Source organism: Hemiscyllium ocellatum, chromosome 5 (assembly GCF_020745735.1).
Source record: "Hemiscyllium ocellatum isolate sHemOce1 chromosome 5, sHemOce1.pat.X.cur, whole genome shotgun sequence".
NCBI lineage: Eukaryota > Metazoa > Chordata > Chondrichthyes > Orectolobiformes > Hemiscylliidae > Hemiscyllium > Hemiscyllium ocellatum.
Genome location: NC_083405.1, coordinates 41,182,432 through 41,204,018, shown reverse-complemented (window position 1 = coordinate 41,204,018; position 21,587 = coordinate 41,182,432). Strand labels below are relative to the sequence as shown.

Below are 21,587 nucleotides of genomic sequence, written 5' to 3'. Positions count from 1 at the left end.
TTAAGGGCGGAGGAGCGGGAAGTGGAGGAGATGCGGTGGAGGGCATCGTCGATCACGTCTGGGGGGAATCTGCGGTCCTTGAAGAAGGAGGCCATCTGGGCTGTGCGGTGTTGGAACTGGTCCTCCTGGGAGCAGATGCGGCGGAGACGAAGGAATTGGGAATAAACCTCGGAAAAGCATTGTAATCATGCAATTATACCATTCCTCCCAAGTAACAGTGGGAGATTGGAAAAGCACAAGAGATTCTCCATAACTAAACAATTTACATTTCACTATTACTTGCGTACAGAAGAGTTTGTCTTTTGAGGCAGCAAAGTGGGGCTCCTGAGCTGGGGCTCATCCGTTCCAACCACTTCCCCTTTTTCTCTTTTCCTTTTTACTTACCTCTTGCCCTGAGCTTAGGTGGCATTAGCTTTACCGAGGCACCTCAGCACGGACCCAAGTAGGCCCAGCACAGACCTAGTGGAGATGGGTCGTAGTGCCTGAGGAGTAGCAACCCCAACATTGGTTTGGTCTGATGTAGATAGCAGTGGAGGAGGGATGGCGGTACGGGCGTAATTGAAGATGAGCTGGCTCAGGACTGATCAACTCTCTTTAAGCTGTACTTTTTTCTTATTCCTCGATCTGTTCAAAGTGATGCCAGATCATGGTGACAGTGACAAAGCTTTTAATTGTATTTTATTGTTTTCTCATTGTAAGATATAAATGACTATAAAATCATTCGTTCATTCATCATTCATCCAAAATCATTCATTCAAATTTAGCAGGTTCAACATCTTGGGACTTGGCTTTATTAATACTTTCGCTGCCAGTGTAAAAACCAACCTTTGAATTATTGAAAGATACCTCCAAAAAACAAGAAGTCGACTATATATGTAGTTTATATAAAAGTAAACTGCCATTTTGGGTTCTTGGTATTTTGAAATGTCAGAAACATTTGTGCAAAGAGTGGACACATCCTATACTCTTGCACACCTTTGCAATACAGTCCATACTATTTCTTGTTCCTTTTTGCCCAGTTATAAAGTACTGTTGAGTAAATATAAATTTATGAAGTGAAAAATTGAGGCTGACAACTAATGCAAATGTAGCACATTATGGCTGAAAAGGGTGTTGACCTTGAGATGGAGAATATGCAAAAACGTAACTTTGTGGGACTGTTTAAAAAAAAATCATCATATCCACCAGACCAACTTATATGCCACAGTTCGCTGTTCTTATGCAAATTCATTTGGTGAATTCTATGATTACATAGTGGAAACACAGCTTCAAGCTTTTCTGACGATTTCTCTCATGTTGCTTACACTTGAGAAAAGTGCTGCAAATAAGTTTCTAGAAAATTCATGAGACATAGTTTCATTTTTTAATCATCTGTAAAGTGAGTAGGGAGCATTTTACTTTTTAGGCCATTATATTAAATTTAAAGCTATGGATAATATTTTGAAATAAAATTGCTTTATACAACTAGGTCAACAACTGAATGACACAATCTGTTAAAATGTATCTAACTGCAGTGGTATAATTAAATGTCATGATCGTGCTGTACAACTCACCCAATTAGCTATTATAACTATTAAGTTGGCAAATTCTATTTATTTTGCATTTGCTTTCCATTCATTGAAATCCTCTGACTAAAATTGTGCCTTTTCCCAAACTTTTTAGGTGGTGCAGTTGAATGTTCTGATCAACATGTTACTGGGAGAGCTGACATCAGGGGACAGACAGAAAATTATGACTATATGCACTGTAGATGTCCATGCTCGGGATGTGGTTGCAAAGCTCATTGCTCAGAAGGCATGTTAGACAGTTTCCTGCATCTTTCTTGCGTTTATTTTTCCTGAGTAGACTACTCTCCCTTGGTCCTACTATTCAACTTGTAATTTGACATCTGCTTCTATACAGAGTCATAGGGTCATAGAGATGTGTAACACGGAACAGACCTTTTACCGACCAGTCATCCCAACCCAATCTAATCCCACCTGCCAGTACCTGGCCCATATCCCTGTTGAATAGAAAAATCTGCCTTTAATTGGGAAACTGTAGCTAAGATTTTAGCAGAAGCACAGAGGTGCCATGGATCTTCCTAAATTGCAGGCAGGACACTGATTTATGCCGTTAGGGGAATGGAGGTGGGGTGTGACTCATAGATGAGGAAACCCAACTTACAAGGGCCATTTATGCTCATTGCTTAGTTATAACATTTCCTGTTATTCCAGAGCAAGGTCTTTAATATGCAGTGTAGAAGTTACGGAATTTTGGACTTTTTGTTTGTTTTTTATTGGATTTGTGCGTCAAACCCCAGCCAGTGTTTATTACTTATTCCTAACTGCACTATCAAAGGTTGTGATCGGCAGCTTTTTTTGAACCACAGCAGTCCTTGGGCATGTAGGGACACCTACAGTAATAGTGAAGGGAACCATAATATGTTTTCATATCAAGATGAGGAAGTGCTGAAGCAGGGATGGGGGTGCTGGTGGTGGTACTTTGCAAACAGCATACCTTGGCATTGACACACCAAGCCACTGCCCAGTGTGCCCGACTCAACCCTGAACCCACCATTGTGGAAGAGAATTCCAAGGTTTTATCACACTTATGTAAAGATTTTTTTTTCTTTACATAAATCCCTCCTAAATGGTTTGTATCTAATGTTTAGACTGTGCCCTCAGTCTCTTCTAAAATAAAAGATAGAGCTTATCTGAATCTACTCTTTTTGTGCTCATTTAATATCACGGAAACTTTCATTAAGTCAGTCCTTAACCTGCCAAGTACAACCAAGTTCCATTAATCACTGATCATAATTTGAATCTTGAGTCAAGATATTAATTTCAATCTGTCTGTGTTTAGATTACTTACTGTGTGGAAACATGCCCTTCGGCCCGACAAGTCCACACCGACCCGCTGAAGCGCACCCCACCTAGACCCCCTACACCTAACACTACGGGCAATTTAGCATGGCCAATTCACCTAACCTGCACATTTTTGGATTGTGGGAGGAAACCAGAGCACCCAGAGAAAACCCACGCAGACACAGGGAGAATGTGCAAACTCCACACAGAGAGTCGCCTGAGGCGGGAATCGAACCCAGGTCTCTGGCGCTGTGAGGCAGCAGTGCTTGCCACCGTGCCGCCCGCTGTGTGTATGATCCCAGCTGACATTACTATCAGACAAGTCTGATCTGTGGTTAAAACCTGGCTCGATTGAGCATGTTTTGATTTGTTTTCGTTTAAGGAAGTGGCCGCTTGCTGAGACATAAAACCTGCAGCATTAAATGTTTACTTTAATAATGTAACAGAGGTTTCTCACAAAAGAAATGAAGATGAGACAGAATAAACCAAACTATCTACTTATAATACAAATTTAAAGATTTTTAAATTTACAATAACAGTATAATCTCATTAATCCCAAAACACTCCTTTATAAATTGAAAAGAAACAAAACAGCTTTTTAATAATACCCTAAGCACATTCCTGGTCCAGTTTCAATACTTGCAGCCCTTTATCTAACATTATGGTAGGTTTACGTTACTTGTGCCTTTTAACTTAAGCCTGGAACTGCAATATCATTTTCCTGGGGCCATGATACACTTGAGCTTAAATGTACTGAGTTTCAAGTAACTCCTTTAGAGTTTTATCCCAGCACTTCCAGTCTGTGAATAAACCTGACTCTTTGGACTGAAAAATGACTTCTAACCCACTTTTGCATACTAATCCTTTTGATACAAAGTCCTGCATTCCATAAACCTCTTGGATTATTGATTGCACCTGTTAATGATATTTTAATGATATTTACCTGGATGCCAAACTTCCTTCGGCTTCCACTGTTTCTCGCTTTTCACCATTTTGAAAGGTCTCTGTTCTGTCTATTTCATATCCAAAATAGCTATGTTTGCCTGCATTGAAATCTATCTGCCACAGATTTGACCAGTCACATTCAGCAGTTACCTTGGCTCCAGGACATCTCTGCAGGAGCTCCTTAGGGTAGTGTTCTAGGCCCAGTCATCTTCAGCTGCTTCATCCATGACCTTCCCTTCATCATAAGGTCTTCAAAACTGCAGAGTAGGTCTACATACAGCAAATGTACTTCATTGGTTCAAGAAAGTAGCTCACCATCATGTTCAGATAGGCATTAAGGGATGGGCAATAACTGCTTAGCTTAATAAGCTATCAACGCCCAAATCCAAACAAAGAAATATCATTTGAATTTGATTTTTCCAGTTTCACAGTTTATAAAGTTGACTGTCTTTATATTGTCAGTGATTTTTGCATATGTGGCTTTCTATCACAGGTTACAACTGCCCAAGCCTTTGCCTGGCTGTCTCAATTGCGACATCGCTGGGACAATGTCCAGCAGCACTGCTTTGTCAACATATGTGATGCTCAGTTTCAGTACTTTGATGAATACTTAGGGAACACTTCTCGACTGGTGATTACTCCACTGACTGACAGGTATTATTCATCCATTCTAAGATTCAAACTTCAACATTTATTTTACACAGTAATTTGACACTATATTATTGCTATTTGACCTTTCATGGCATTGCAAATAGGAGAGTTATTTTCCCACTGGATGGGCAACAAACAAGTTATGGACAGTCTGTGGCTAAAGTCATATTTTAGATGTGAGATCAATGCAATTTTCAGGCTCAGGTCTCATTTATAAACTGCTCAGGCTCATTTATAAACTGCTGGTGTCAAGCTCCCACACTGAGCTAACCAACATAAAGTCCAGGGAAGGCAATTCTGCTTCTTCAAGTGCCAATGTAGAAAGATGATTGTTGCAGTTTTTAAAGACTGATGATTAGGCTGCTTAGTGCCTGTTACAAATTAACATGTTATGCTGTCCATCTAGTTATTAATCTCAATTGCAAATGTGATTCAATGTGCCTCATTCAAGGCCTGGCTTTATTCTTACTCTGTCATTATTCCTCTTTCCCTTTCAAGTTCCTTTGGGTATCTTTAGTATTGAAACAGCTTAAGTGAGTTTGCAATACTACTGTTCTGCATATTGAAATATAATGTAGGAAGATATTATCTTGTGCACTCTGGCAGGAAGAAAAAGCAGTGTAGTATTTGAATAGAGAGTGCAGAGCCCTGAGGGTGTATAAATAACAAAGTTAGTATGCAGGTACAGCAAGTAATTAGGGAGGCAAATGGTGTGTTGTCCTTTATTACAATAACATATTGACAATATCACCATGTCATCAATCCATAGGCCCAGACTGTTGCTGTGGAGACGAGTGTTCAAATTTCACCATGGAAGCTAGTAGAATTTGAGTTCAATAAAATCTGGAATTGAAAGTTAATCACAGTAATGGTAAACATAAATATGTCCAAAGTTTCCAGGGATGTGCAAGCTAGATGGATTAGCCATGAGGAATACAGTGTTACAGGGGTAGAGCAGGGGGGGTGGAGAGGATGCTCTTAAGACAGTCGATGTGGACTAGATGGGCCGAATGGCTTACCTTCACACTGTAAGGATTTTATGATTATACCATTAATTGTTGTTTTTAAAAAAATCTATATCATGAAAGTCCCTTAGGAAATCTGCCATCCTTACACACATATGGCTCCAGACTCATAGCAATGAGGTTGACTCTTAACTGCCCACTGAAATGGTGGAACAAGTCACTTCATTCCAGAGCAATTAGGGATGGACAACAAATGTTGCCCTTTCTAATGACACCTACATCCAAGAAAATAATATAAAATACTTTTGATTAAAAGTTTACAGTTTGTCTGGAGGCATCCTTCACTGTTTTTTCCCAATGCCTTACAATGAATGTCCCCCAAATCTCTTAGTTTATATCCTTTTTCTGGAATGGATGCTTGAGTGAATTATTGATGAGATCTCTGGCTTATAAAGATATGCTTTCTTTCAAAATACCCAATAGAGGTGGGGAAAGGTGATGATTGTTGAGTTCTTTTATCAAACTTTGGGTTGAGTAGTCACCTACTGTTACTGTTTTGAATGTTTGCATATAATATATGGCCATACTCAGTAAATCGTACCTCATTTCTTCCGTATCATCTTTTGAGTTCTCTTTCACAAATTAGTTCCATCTTTTTATAATCTTCTACCTCTGTTACCACACTGGCTGCACAGAGTGATTTTATTCATCCTATTATCTGGAATTTATGCTTGGCCCTGTTCACAAACTTTGTGAATAAGCATTCAGAATGGCCATTACTGCAGCTGCAGTTGCCTGTTATCAGACTGGTGTGCCATGCTATCGTACATTTCAGTCATATCAAATGTTCCCATGTATTACTGGATATTTGTATTTTAATAGGCATTTTAGTTCATCCAAGATAGATGAAACATCTAACATAGATTGACTTCACTTGTATCTTTCAACTATTGCATTTTGTTCAAACTTGCCAATCTTATCTATGAATAATTGTCTAGTCTGGTTTCCAACACACTGGAAACCTTAAGGGATTCCCAGTAAACATGAACTTGAAAAGGCATTGAGTACCTCTTCAAAGTATTTGTTGCATCTTTTACACCTGAGTCAGAAATAACACCATTACCTATACTCAGAATTGTATATAAAAGAATATTAATGGTTTAATCTCTGATTTAGTATCTAATTTAGAAGTAATTTTTCAGCTTAATTGTTTTCTTCAAGATGTCCAATTCTATGTTCTATTTAAGCCACTTTAGAAACTGCATCTTTCAGGCATTTTTATTTATGATGCTATGTCTCCCCTTTATGTTTGTGCATTTGTTCATCTTGCTTTCTTAAAAGGTTTATTATGTTAGCGTAATAGCATCTGCTCTGCTAAACCACTTTGGGTTTTCCCACATTTTGTGGCCTGAATGAAGGGATGCTAAACCTTTGTGGCTAAAATAGAAGACTCCATCTTCACTAGCTAATACTGACCTTTCTAGCTTTTATTATGGCTTCTATGGGTGAAACCAACTGCTCGCAGCCTGAATAAATGATTCCCACTTCCTTTACGGGTTTACTGAATTAAATCCACTATATGTGGTTCTAATAATGTTTCTTAGTTTTTTTCATTTTTTTTTATGGATACCTGTTCCATGCAGTTTAAATAAATGTCTGATACTTTGAATGAAATTTTAGTTAACAATCTCATGCCTTGTCTGTCAACTTAATGAAGTCTCTTAATATTCTTCTTCTGTTAGACCAACTTTTTATCTGTCCCATTGTTGCTTCAATTCTGCCTTCGAGATGTTTTCTATCTGCAACCACGATTTAAATTTCTTACATGGCCTTTGACTTCCCTTGCTATAGCCTGCTTTGTAATACCAGCCTTCTATGGTAATGACACTTAGTCTGGGCTGTATGTACTTTCTTTTCACTTTCTCAGCATGTAATTTTGCAACATTTTGTGAAAGGTTTCCCTGAGCCAACCAAAGATTTTACTTGAATCACAGAGCTTCCAATGTCTGTACGATCTCCTGTTGTATCTGACTCGGGATTACCCACCAGGTTTTCCCTGATGTAACTAATTCCATTTTCCATAAAATTCCTAACTCTTCCACTGTAGCACATTGCTTACCAGGTCTGTTATGCTTTTCCCATTGATTGTTAATTCTTCCTTGTTGAATCTTGCCATGAGTGTTTCTTCTGGATAGTTCTCAAACATTTAGCTTTTCATTAATGCTGTCTATTTGCATGAGATGGTAACTTAAAATTTGAAGATGATGCAAATCTTAAGATCTCCACCATTTGTGTGAGTAGCTAAGTGAAATCCACACCACTGTTCACCATGTTGGACTTATAGCTAAACCAAATATGCAGCTCACCATGCGGGAGGCTTGTTGCCACCATCCTTGTTAAGTATAGGGGTCCACAAGGCTTGCTTGGTCTGATTTGGTAGAGGAAACTATTTAGTGTTTTCATCAGACGATTGCTTAAGAATTAGTTAATCATATGTTAACAACTTGGTACAGGTTAAATTAATATGGTAGTATAATAATCTCTGTACCGATGTCAATGTGGAGGACTTGCATGCCAATAGAGTAATATGATAACCCAAGATTCTTAACCTTTATATACACATCTATATAATATCAACATAGTGGATAGTGCATGTGGCACTGCTTAGTGTTATATTGACCAATATAAAATGTACAGAATTCCTTACTATAGCAGTGTAATCTGACTGTACCAACCCAGCTGTTCTTTAAAGGCAGCCATCATTCACCACTGTTTTTCACTACAATCTTTCATTCTGATATACCTCTCAAACAATTGACACTGGTTGTCCTGTTCAGTATTTTTACTCTAGATTGACTCTTGACATTTGATGAGCTTGACGTGTCTCATTCCCCAGATCCACATCCAGTGTGGGATTCCTCACTCAGGCAGAAACATACTGATCAAGAAAACACTCCTCAACATGCCTCACAAATTTTTTCTCCTAACTAGATGTTACACTATTACTCTCCCAGTCTTCGATAGGATAAATAAAACCCCCATTGCTACCTAATAGTTCTTGCATCTCTGTTAGTTTCATTCAAATGTCTTCCTCTGTTTCTTTCTCAATGGTGGGGATCTGTTGAACATACCTAAAATGGCATTTCTGTTATTTTCTAACTCTAACAACAAGATTCTGTCTTTAAACCCTCCACAAAGCCCATCTCTTTTTATGAAAATCTCTGTAATGTTACTACTACCCGCCGTCTGAAACATCTTGACCAGTAGTTGTATTTTGAGCTGGAGAAATGAGAGTGTGCCTCCAAGCCTGCCTGTAAACCTTTACCTGGTTTATGGAGGTTGGGAGAGTTTAGGTTTTGCGAGTCACAATCGGGTGAATATGGATGTGGAGTGGATAACAGGTTCACCTCCACCTCTTGCAGCCCAGATCCCAACTGTATTCTCATACTCTCTAAACCTCACCCCTCATTTACAGCACATTCCCTGTGCTTCCATGTGCCCTCATACCTTATTCCATCTCATAACCCCTTTCCTCTTATACACCCATGCACCATACCTTCTTGATCCCTCCATATCCTGTCATATTCATCATACTCTCTAATACCCAATGTTCCTTCCACATTTCCACTTCTTTCTGTGCCCCCAAATATCTTCATATCTGCAACCTAGTATCCATGAATTGACAAGCCCTTGGATGTCTTTGAAATGGACATGAAAAAGTAAACCTAGTAATAAACGGCACTGCCATTCAAACATATTTAATACTGAAATAAAATCTCTCATACATGAATGACATCTTGATAAAAATGTAAATCCAAGTAAGTGGTCAATTTATTGTAACAAAAACAAATTCATTCTCTTACTGCATTAACACAGATAATTCTTGAATAAACTCATAGAACTGTCAATCAAGATGTAAACACAGCTTTCTAAGAAAGCTGATATAACTCTTGAAACTCAGCCAAGCATTCATAACTGCCACAGCTATCAGATCAAGCCATTGTCAATCACACAGTGAACCTAAGTTATGAGATTGCAGGCAGCTTGCTTTGAAAACAAATTAATGGTGTGGATCAGTGAGTAAGATGTACTTAAATTTTCCACATGCAGAACTTTTTTTTTCAAAAGTTAAAGATCTCCTGATTTACTAAAACAGTACATGAATATTACCAGAAAATTTATTTTTCCTGTTTTTAATAGATTTTGACACTTCCTATATGATCTAATGAAAAAATGATCTAATGCATCTCAAAATTAAAACAATGCTAGTTGATGTAATTGTCATCTTACCTTTTCAGAGCAGTCCCTGAGTGATTCACTATAGTTAGTTGCAATGACTTTACAATACAGCATCCTAATGATAACATTTGAAGTTGTCAAAATATTTCACACTCATCTGTCAGAATGTTCCCAACTCTGCAGTAAGCTTACCCCAAACTCTTAAACTCTTCGAGCAGAAAATGGGGATTTGAGGGTGTGAGATGCAAATTCAAATTTTGCATGGGGCTGATAGTGGCAGTGCTGACCCAGAAGAGTTGAATTATGGCTGAGAGCTTTCTCAGCCCACAAACATCCCGTCCAAAAGTAGCACAGAAATGCAAAAAGTTGAAATTCTGATCCAGTGTTACCCTAATGCCATAGTGTAAATTATTGTGACATTAGGAAAGCATGTCATTTCACAAGGAAGGGTACTAACATTCATGAACCTGGACAGTATTATCAGTATGTGAAGAGATTAGGCTAATGCTTTAGGAACAGAAAACTAATGCAGATGTTTACATTTTTTTCTATGAACTGAAGTTATAATGAAAACTCTGATCTGCAAACATTGCAATGCTTAATCTGAAAGATGATAGCAACACTAGATGGCAGTGTCAGAGGTTATTGCAGTGCTATTTCTAAAGACTGTTACAGGGTTGTAACTTATCATCTCTTAAATTTCCACTGACAATAGTAATTTTCTCAGGTGTCATATGAAGTGTAAAGTGTACCCAACATAGAATGTGCTGCTACTCTGCAGTCACAGTGTTAAGCTAAAACATTTTTCAAGGCTACTGGTGCCAAAGACAAGTTTCTCATTTGAAAAAAGCTGATTTCATGGAAGACAATTGGCATGTATTTATTGCTTTAAAAAACTTTATTTTGTTAAAAATTTTACATCTATTTGTTCTTTATCTCAGTGCAACTTAATTTCCTGTTGTCGGTTTACAATCACTTTGTGTTAACTTTTCACTTTATAAATTCCTGAATTGCACATTTATTAATGTAGATTTTGTTTATGTAAACTCATCACTTTGACAATAATGTGCTTGCTAAAGTTACTTTGATCTTTTATTCATCATAACTTATGTATCTGCTTATGTAATGCTTAAATGGTGTAAAAATGGGAAAAATGTGATAGTGGGAATAGCAAATATATTTATTGTTTGTATCACATGTCTTCTATAATTTCTTCATAAGTTTATAGGTAGAGTTCTCAGACACCTTGAAAAGCCAAAACTTGGGTTTTGTCAACAGTGAACTGAATTTGCATCATGTTCTCAAAACATGTACAACATAAATGCATCGTAGTCATGTTAACAGAAAGATAATCGAGAATCCCAGGCAAATGTTCAAATTTTTAAAAAGAGGGTTTGTAGCACAGTGGTAATGTCCCAACCTTTGGATAGAAAGTCTGGGTTTCAAATCCAACCTGCTCCGGTGGTATGTCACAACATGTCTGAGTAGATTTATTGAAATATATAAAGCGCATCACCATACTCTCAGGATATATCAGCAAACTTTCAATTAATTGTTCTTCCTCAAATTACTTTGAAAACCGAGAGGACAAATTTCAGAAGTTTCATTGGATAAAATTGATTTGTTTTGAAACTAAGACATTTACATAGATTTGTATGAATTAGTATATAATTTGTTGTGGTTCTGTTCGCCGAGCTGGGAATTTGTGTTGCAAACGTTTCGTCCCCTGTCTAGGTGACATCCTCAGTGCTTGGGAGCCTCCTCTGAAGCGCTTCTGTGATCTTTCCTCCGGCATTTATAGTAGTTTGTCTCTGCCGCTTCTGGTTGTCAGTTCCAGCTGTCAGCTGCAGTGGCCGGTATATTGGGTCCAGGTCGATGTGTTTGTTGATAGAATCTGTGGATGAGTGCCATGCCTCTAGGAATTCCCTGGCTGTTCTCTGTTTGGCTTGTCCTATAATAGTAGTGTTGTCCTAGTCAAATTCATTTTTGCTTGTCATCTGTGTGTGTGGCTACTAAGGATAGCTAGTCGTGTCATTTCATGGCTAGTTGGTGTTCATGGTTGCGGATTGTTAGCTATCTTCCTGTTTGTCCTATGTAGTGTTTTGCGCAGTCCTTGCATGGGATTTTATACACTACATTGGTTTTGCTCATGCTGGGCATCGGGTCCTTCGTTCTGGTGAGTTGTTGTCTGAGAGTGGCTGTTGGTTTGTGTGCTGTTATGAGTCCTAGTGATCGCAGTAGTCTGGCTGTCAGTTCAGAAATGCTCCTGATGTATGGTAGTGTGGCTAGTCCTTTGGGTTGCGGCATGTCCTCATTCTGTTGTCTTTCCTTTAGGCATCTGTTGATGAAATTGCACGGGTATCCGTTTTTGGCGAATTCATTGTATAGGTGTTCTTCTTACTCTTTTTGCAGTTCTGGTGTGCTGCTGTGTGTTGTGGCCCTTTTGAATAGTGTCTTGATGCAACTTCTTTTGTGTATGTTGGGGTGGTTGCTTTCATAGTTCAGGACTTGGTCTGTGTGTGTCGCTTTCCTGTATACCTTTGTGGTGAATTCTCCATTGGGTGTTCTCTGTACCACCACGTCTAGGAATGGGAGTTGGTTGTCCTTTTCTTCCTCTCTCATGAATCGGATTCCTGTGAGTGTGGCATTGATGATCTGGTGTGTGTTCTCTACTTGTGTGTTTTTAATGATTACAAAGGTGTCATCCACATATCTGACCCAGAGTTTGGGTTGAATTTGCGGTAAGACTGTTTGTTCTAACCTTTGCGTTAATGCTTCTGCTGTGAATCCAGAGATGGGTGAGCCCATGGGTGTTCCATTGATTTGTTCGTATATCTGGTTGTTGAATGTGAAGTATGTTGTGAGGCACAGGTCCAGTAGTTTAAGTATGCCTACTTTGTTGATAGGTTCAACATCCTGTTGTTTGTTCTGTATGTAATTTTTTAAAATTCACAATTGCATCATTTAACTTCATAAGGGTAGATTTTTAAAAAATTGTCATGAATCGGCCATGTTAGGTGGTGACTAAAACTCTACCTCTGTCACAATAATAATTTGTCCAATTGTCCCACAAACAGCACATGAAGAGATAACACATGTATTTCTTGACCAATCGCAAGCCACGACACTGGTTACCCAGACTGTCAGAAACTGTTGACCATTCAGAGGCTTGCAGTATCTGGCTCTTAAAATCTGCTAGCCCATGCCTAATCTTAGGGTACCCTACAGTGAGAAAATAAATATATTTTGTGCTCTTCATAAGAGATAGTTATCAGGAGTAGGGATTGGATTTGGAGCCAAGGCCAGGAGGGTGGTTTTCAGGCCTCACCCTCTTAGACCCCCTCCTCCATTCCTGTGCCTCAGACAGTGCCAGATTTGGACAATCAGTAGCCCTCCCTCCAACCTGGCATGGAGGTCACAGTATTTGCACAGTTGGGAAGCTTGCCACCTTTCTCACTTGTTTGGAAGGATGTTGTTTGGGGAGATGTTAAGTCGAACCCTTGTGGTCATTAATTGACTACTCACAGGGCTTAATTGGTGACAGGTGAGAAGATCACCAATGGGCTTTCGTTTCAACAACTTAGTGGTGATAAAGGAGTGAGTTTTTACTCTTTTTCCAGACTCTAGGGAGGGGAAGATCATGCCCTTATTGTAATTCTTATTTATTGTTCCCTTCAGAATGTGTAATAACCCATGGGAATGAGAAAGAGGGTGGTTGGGGAGATGGCTGTCTTCAGTTTTGAAAATGAAAACAATTGAATTGAGAAGACAACAAACTGCCTCACATGTTTGATTATTAACCACTATGAAACTGGGAGTCTGCTTTCTGATACAGTTATATATTGACTGATCGAGACAGAAGGAGATTGAGAGGGTGTGGTTAAGGTTTACTGAGAGAACAAGATATAAATAAAGGGAAAGGCAACTTATTTTCTCGTTTCTTTCTGTTTAATAAATATGTTTGTTCTTTCAGCAAAGTTTCTTTGTGGGGAATCAATAGGAAGTGAGCATAGGAAGTCAATGGAAAGAGAAACAAGTTGCAACTTACAGGGTCCTGACTAACTTACAAGCAGAGTTATGCACTGTAGATGTTGTTTTGTGAAATGTTGATGCAAATTAATCAATCTCTCTGCATCCTTCATTGTACTTTTTAATGCAATTGCTAAATTAAGATAAGTTAACCTACAGTTTTTGGTCTGTAGGTGCTACATTACCCTGACACAGTCTCTTCACTTAACCATGAGTGGAGCACCTGCAGGTCCTGCTGGGACAGGCAAAACAGAGACCATTAAAGATCTTGGGCGTGCCCTGGGTGTCATGGTATATGTCTTCAATTGTTCTGAACAGATGGATTATAAGGTACGTTTGCTAGTTATCATGCTTCTACTTTATTTATAAAAAGAGATGCAACACCACCACAAAGCAAAGTACTGTAAATGTTGTAAATCTGAAATGAAATCAAAAGATGTTGCAAACATTGAGCAGGATAAGAGTGAAACAGTTGACTTCTCAGCAGAATAGGATGTGAACAGTATTGAATATGAGTATTAAAGATAAAGTCACCATATTTTTACCAGCCCAAAGGGGTGCTCTCTCATTCGAGAGGGATGACTAGTGGTGGATTAACCTGAGTGTCACCACACCTCAGGCGAAGGGAAAGGTTGAGAAGGAGAATCCTTCATAAGAAGCTCAGCTAGTGCGGGAATTGAACCCACATTGTTGGTGTCACTTTGCATTGCAGACAAACTGTCCATGCCAAATGAACTAAATTGACTTTTCATGAATGCTGCTTCATTTTTGAATACTTATTTTGCATTGTATAGTCCATAGGAAATATCTACAAAGGTTTGGCGCAAACTGGTGCTTGGGGCTGCTTTGATGAGTTTAATCGGATCTCCATTGAGGTTTTGTCAGTCATTGCAGTGCAGGTTAAAACAATACAAGATGCCATCAAAAACAAGAAGAAAAGGTGAGGGTAAAAGAACAAATGAACCAATTTCATTACCATTTATTAATGCATACTATTTTAGATGGTTTAATATATTTTATTTACTGTTCACAGATTTGTTTTTCTTGGGGAAGAAATTTCTTTAAAATCTGCAGTTGGCATATTTATAACAATGAATCCTGGTTATGCTGGTCGAACAGAACTACCAGAAAATCTTAAAGCACTTTTCAGGCAAGTGTAGTTGGCTATCTTGAGTACTACTGGTATTGTCCACTGAGTGTTGGAGCAGATTACTGAGATTTGTAAGTGCGATAGAAAAATGTTTTTGTAATAACTGCTACAGTTGGTAAAGTACTATCCAGATTCTGGTGGTTCTGTTGGGATGACAATGGTCTGCTGCAGTGATCAGTGAGGACCCCCTGTCAGGTTCATTGGAGAAGGTCTGATGGAGTCATCTACCATTCAGGTTGGAGTCCCTGGTGGTAGAGGTCTACCCTGCAGAGAGTTGCTAGACAATCAGAGGCCTGCAGTTCCTAATGCCATCAGTGCCAATGTGAAGGTTGGCAGCTGGTGGCATTACATCCACCAGTGGTTCAGATCATTGTGGGATCAATACCAAATAGAGAGCAAAGGTGGGATGGCAAGTGTCTGGTTGGAGTTTGCAGGAGAGTGAGGGAAGCAGAGGCAAGGGCAGCAGGGGTGGTGGTTAGCTTTTAGCGGCCTGCCTGTCTGTGCCAGGTCCCTTGATCGACACAGAGTGAACATAGTGTCAGCTGATTAATTAATGAATGTAATTTTGACATTGCCCCACTGGGAATCTGCAGTCAACTCCTTTCACCCTCCAATTAAATTAGTTTTGCTGTCACCACGAGATAGACGTGAGGCCCCTTTCATGATCAGATGGGTGCTATGTTTCCCACCATTACTTTTTGATAGAAATACTAGCCACCAAAACATTAAATACAGCATATTGGGGAAAAAAAGACTTTTCACTGTTAGCTTTAACAAAATTCACTTCAATGAAAATAGCCTCTGTCTAAAACAGTTTAATTTCAGTGCACAAACACACACTGTTGAATGTTTCTATAAGTAATTTTGACTTCTAGTGATAGTACAGCACAGATGATATTAGGTTACCTCATTAAATATCACTGATTGTCATTTAACTGGGAGAAATGTAAACCAAAGTAGCCAATGTATTATAGCCCTTTTTATACCAATGCTTAAAATGAGAATGATTCCCTTTTGAGTATTGCTTTTTGTGACTCTGTCATGCAGACAATTTGCACAAACGTTTTTAAAAATATATATAGTGTTATTAGGGACTACCCACTTACTTTGATCCCATAGAAATTAATAATCCATTTTTTTAACCAAAACAATCAAATCCTGGTGAATTTTTCTCTTTGTCTTTGTAATTTGCACCTCTGTTTGAACAATGCAGTCATTTCAACATCTTTGGTGTTTAATGTTTCAAATAAAACATTGTGGCAAAAAAAAACAAGAGGACCATCTTAAAACTGATGCACGGACTGCAGTTTAAGGAAGTGTGTTATGGCTATTGCCATCAAATTTAAAACAAGGATCAGCTGACTATTGGCTGGCAGGAAGTGGCCAATTGAAGTCAGTGAAATTTATTGTGGTGCTTTATCCAGACTGGTGTGGCAGGCTCAGTGTGGGCATTGGGGTGAGGTGGAGGGTGTTGGTGGGAAGAGCCTGTGCGCTGGTTTTTCACACAGAGACCCATTATCGCTGTCACATGTGCCACCTGGAGGATGAAAGGGGTTACCCTTCCAGGATTGTGGTGGCATCTTTGAAAATAACATGTTTGCAACATGTTGTACTTACAGCTCTATTTTTGGACTGTCTGTCCATTGAAGGCATTCTCTCGACACCTACCCTGTCCAACCCACTCGTAGTTGTAAAGATCTATATTAGATCACCTCGAATAGTTTCTTCTCTTCTTCATATGTAAAGCCCAATCTCTTCAACAGCAATGTGCATCTAATCCATTGCTAATATTATTTAGAACACTGTGCATCCAATGATAACACAGAGATATTTCTACATTGAATCACAGTGCATAGCATAAATGCCTGTAGCATTGTTGAGGAAGGGGCTCCTTTTTAAATTGTTTATAATATGTGTATAAATTCCATAGTATGGTTGAGTATATGCATACAATGAATCTTGTCTCATGTATCTTGTTTCTGTTTTTAGGCCTTGTGCTATGGTTGTCCCTGATATTGAACTGATTTGTGAGATTATGCTGGTTGCAGAAGGGTTTTTAGATGCCAAGTTGTTGGCCAGAAAATTCATCACTTTGTATACTCTTTGTAAAGAACTGCTTTCGAAACAGGTTTTCCTTTTAATATTTCTTTGGCTGATGCTGATTTTCATAATCACTGTTTGCTTATGAAAACATTTGAAATTCAATGTATTTCGATGTGAATTTTACTTTAATGGGATAATTTTCTGATTTTTAACTTAGAAACGCCTGCAATATATAGCAGAGATTCTGACATGTTCCAGCTGATGAGACATATTTCTGGCATTAAGAAAATCAGAAAATTACATCTCGAATGCTTGCATTTGGTGTACTGCATGTTAATGTTAAGCGTATAGTTGTGATGCTAACTTTAGACCAGCAGTTTTCTTCAGATTTCTTCTGCTTCACCACCAAGAATGCACAGAAATTCCATAAAGGTGTTTCCAGCACACTTCCAGTAAAATTGCGATGGAGTGGGAGTATTTCCGAGGAAATGTTGGCTTAAATTTGTAAACGTTGATAGTGGAATATCCTGTTAATGATTATTTCGTGTACTAAATCAAGATGTTTTAAAGGTCATCTGACACAGTATCGTGTTTTGAAACCATTGCTTTGTTTAAAATGAAACATTTCAACTAAGTCCGACCAGAGGTCGTCACTTTTGTTTTGTATATTTTAGCCCATGGAGTAATGAAAGGTAGTAAGAAAATGTCATAACAACTGCATGCTTTCATTGCCCACAATGAAACTGTCGGTAATTGTGATGTCATGTATTATAAGCAGGAAATTAGATGAAGATTAAAAATTCCAAAAAGGGAAAAGATTTTCATTAGCACTAACCGCCCACCATACTGATAATTATATAGAACTAAAATGTCAGCCATGTCAGCAAGCATTTAAAGTTAGAATTCAAACAATAAAGGCCTCAGTCTAACGGTGTTATTTGCCATGTCTCTGTATGCTTTGGTATTTGTGGTATAAACTGATCATCAGTAGAAAAAGAATGCATCAATTTGGAAAAAATAGTTGGCACTCATCTGGAAAAGCTTGAGATAACCTACTAAAACTGTATTGTTGATTTAACATCAGTGTTACAGAATAGTAGTATCTTCCCTGAGAATTCCATTTTTGAATTTTCAGAAGAGTGAATGTTAGAGCATGTAATGTTCAAACTCCAATTCATGTGAGTTGTTTATAAAATGTGATGGATAGCCAAAGGATGCAATCTCATCTCACTGTGTCTTCAGTGTTCAGTCCATGATTTATACATATCACAAAGGCCAAATTTTATCTCAGCAATCAGAGCAAGTTGTTCGTAAATGTGAGATTTCTAGTGGGCAGGAGAGAAAGCTCAATTATCTATAAAGAACTGATTGTATATTTGGAACATGAACCTTCCATTCTTGTCCTCCAACCTCAAATTCATTAGTTTAAATGTAGAACATATATGCCTTTGCTAATGTAAATTCCCTGGACTTTGAGTAAGTAATTAAAGTGGGCATTTATTACCCACACCACCACTCTTGAGCAGAAACACAGCTTTGCAGTCAGACGCCTGAGAATCGATTCACCAACATCAATGGGCATTACAATATTGAAGAATTCAATTGTCAGGGTGTACTTTTATTAAATGTGCAGCACCGTATTGCTGAAGCATCCAAGCATGTGATGTTCTGAAATTAATTAAGGAACTGTTGACCTAGAGGAGCGCTCAGAAAGAACTGTCAGTTCTATAAAGCAAAGGATGCAGCAAACAGCTGGGGGTGGGGGAAACAGCCTAGGGAGTGGCCAGAAGATTCAGTTGTGGTGGTGTAATATCATCAGTGCCAGGTGTGCAGGTAGCCGGTGGCCATCTTTGCCAGCCATCTTGGTGTTGATAACACAAATGCAGAAAAGAGAATTGTTCAGTATTAGAGGGACTGGCAAATTGAGTCATGTGCCATTGCTAGTCATGAAGCAAGCTTCAATACTTATAATTTTGAACCTTCTTTTGCTCAAGCAAGTGTTGGAAATACACAACAATTGTAAAGTTAAAATGTCAATCTCTTGCTGTATGTTGCTCACAACATTCAATTTGTCTCTTGTTAAGGATCATTATGACTGGGGTCTTCGTGCAGTGAAATCTGTTTTAGTTGTTGCTGGCTCACTTAAGAGAGGAGACAAAAATAGACCAGAAGATCAGGTAATTCAGAAATAAATAAATCATGCAGTCTCTCTCTCAAACCACTTTAAATCCTGAGATAGTGAACAAGTTCAAAGAAGTTGCTGTCTATTTTGGGTTGATGGATTTTATTGACTTATAGTTAATGGGTTGTGACTAATAAACAAGCATTTTGCATACACTTACTCTGTTTCCACTTTCCCTCTTATTCCTTTCTGTTCTCTACCTGTCCTATGATTCTTTAGAATTTAATTGTACTCATAATCTAACTGTGATCACCTTTGCTCTACCTATTTAACTTAACCTATTATATTTCCATAGGGAAATTTGTAATTTACCCTGAATGCAGTACTGCCTTGTATCCAACAAAGGCAAAATACTATGGATATAGAAATCAAAAGTTAAAAACAGAAAGAGCTTGAGCAGCTCAGCATATCAGGTAGAATCTGTGGGGAGTGAAACAGAGTGAATATGCGGAGTCCAATATTATTCTTCCGAAGGATTTCCAAAGCAAGCTCATGTTGAACTTAAAACATTAATTCTGATGCTTTCTCTGCAAGTATTACTAGACCTGTTGAGTTTCTCTAGCACTTCCTGTTTTCAGTTAGGTCTTGTTGCCAAAGTTAGTTAGCTGAAAATTTCAACTTTCCCTATCCTTTAATTGAAAGGAAGATTCCAAAGGTAAGCGTAGTTGTGCCCCAGTGTAGAAATTACTGCTACAACAACACCACGCCCTGTAAATATGCCCAGAAAGTGTATGGCTAAGTGAACCCAAAAGAGTTGCTCAAAGCTACGTACAATAATTAAATACTTCTGAAAAAATAATGCACTGAAAGAGAATTGCTCCAGTACAAGTGAGAATTTCGAATGCCCAAATGAAAATAACAATTAATATAAAAAAAGATTATTTAATTTGTTGTTTCAGCAACAGTAGGACAGGACTTCCATTTAACTCTGTTTCATTTTCTATAGATGCTGCCAGATCTGTTCAGTGTTTCCAGTATTTTCTGTTTTTATTTCAGATTTCCAGCATCTGTAATATTTTGCTTCAGAGGACCACTTCAGTTGTTTAGGTTATGGCCCTGACCTTAGATGATTCAGATTACTTTTATACAGCAGTCTGGCACCCATGAGAGAGATAATATAAATTGGCAGTGTAGAGTAGTGTGGATATAATCTGTTGGAATGGTTATAATAATTACACTAATTGATATCATCGAAGTTTTCACCCTGTAAATACTCTTTCTGTTTGTCTTCTGGTCTCTTCAATGGGAGAGATATGGACAGATAGAGAATCGACAGAAATAACTTTCTGATGCTGTTTGTTTGGAGTAAAGCCAGCTCTTCAGTGTAACTTCAATAATTTTTGATTTTTTTTTCCTTTTCTAATATTGCTACAACCCTGTGATGAAAGTTATTGTATAATATGTTCTTTCTTTTACAAGGTGTTAATGCGTGCTTTAAGGGATTTCAATTTGCCAAAGATTGTCACAGATGATGTGCCCATTTTTATGGGGCTGACTGGTGATCTGTTTCCCACCCTGGATGTCCCGAGAAAGCGAGACCAGGAATTTGAACAGATGGTCAGACAGTCCACTCTGGAACTCAGCCTACAGCATGAAGAAAGCTTTATCCTCAAGGTGTGAAATCTTTCATCTTAAAAGCACCTTTTTCCTTTTGTTATTAAAGTAACATTTTTTTAATTTAACTGGAAAATGTGCGCCTTTGTTGAATTGTGCCATGTTAAATCTGTGTTCCAAATCACAATTTTCTTGTGGTGCTGTCCATGATTAGTATTTGAATACTAATGAGTAAGAGATGCATTTTTGCCAAAGGAAAATCAGACATTGTTTTAATTGTAATGCAAGAGAAATTATTGTCGTCCAAGAAATCAATAAGTAACTATTTGTTCGTAGGTTAGAATGTTACAAAAATAATGGACAGTATGTTTTGGGGCTGCTAGGCTGGAAGACATGGTAGGTGGAGGTGAGTTAATAAAATGAGTGAAAACAGTGGTTTCTCAACAGTTTGAAATGTAGAGATTAAGTCAGTGGTGTGATACTGACAGGTTCTACTTGTAATACTTTTGCATCCCATGAATATTGGTTACAGTAAAACACTCAGAATTAAATGCTTCCTTCAGAATGAAAGCAGTGGCCTATAGGAATTTCTGGACACCCTGTTCACATTTGTTTAAAGAGCAGTTAGCTTTGTGCTGTTATGTTATAGGGGTTTTCTTTGTTAAACTCTGAAGAACAGGAGAATTGAGGACACTAGCTAGAAATATGAAAAACGATGGTAAGATTTCTCCAAGTAGCCGAAAAGGATAAGTGTAACTAATGAGAGTCTGGGGAATTGTTAATTAGAAATAAGATAATGATGGAAATGTTGAACAGATATTTTGTATCTGTCATCACTGTAGAAAATTCAAATAACATCTCAGAAATACTTGTAAATTGAATGATGAAAGAAAGGGAGGAATTTAAAACAACTACCAGGGAAAGGTTACTGGGTTGTGTATGTGTGTTGGGGCAGAGGGAATGGTAGAGAGGGACAGTGGGGT

General features: G+C 38.2%; 1 protein-coding gene across 1 annotated transcript in view; it reads left to right on the top strand.

The window, feature by feature from the left end:
- LOC132816011 (dynein axonemal heavy chain 11-like) overlaps positions 1-21,587 on the top strand; it is a 417,048-nt gene that overhangs the window by 134,252 nt on the left and 261,209 nt on the right. The window contains exons 29-36 of the mRNA XM_060825416.1: positions 1,663-1,794; positions 4,285-4,445; positions 13,849-14,005; positions 14,470-14,615; positions 14,709-14,825; positions 16,815-16,953; positions 18,953-19,045; positions 20,470-20,664. Of these exons, the coding sequence (XP_060681399.1) occupies positions 1,663-1,794; positions 4,285-4,445; positions 13,849-14,005; positions 14,470-14,615; positions 14,709-14,825; positions 16,815-16,953; positions 18,953-19,045; positions 20,470-20,664 (1,140 nt within the window). The remainder of the gene's footprint in view (positions 1-1,662; positions 1,795-4,284; positions 4,446-13,848; positions 14,006-14,469; positions 14,616-14,708; positions 14,826-16,814; positions 16,954-18,952; positions 19,046-20,469; positions 20,665-21,587) is intronic.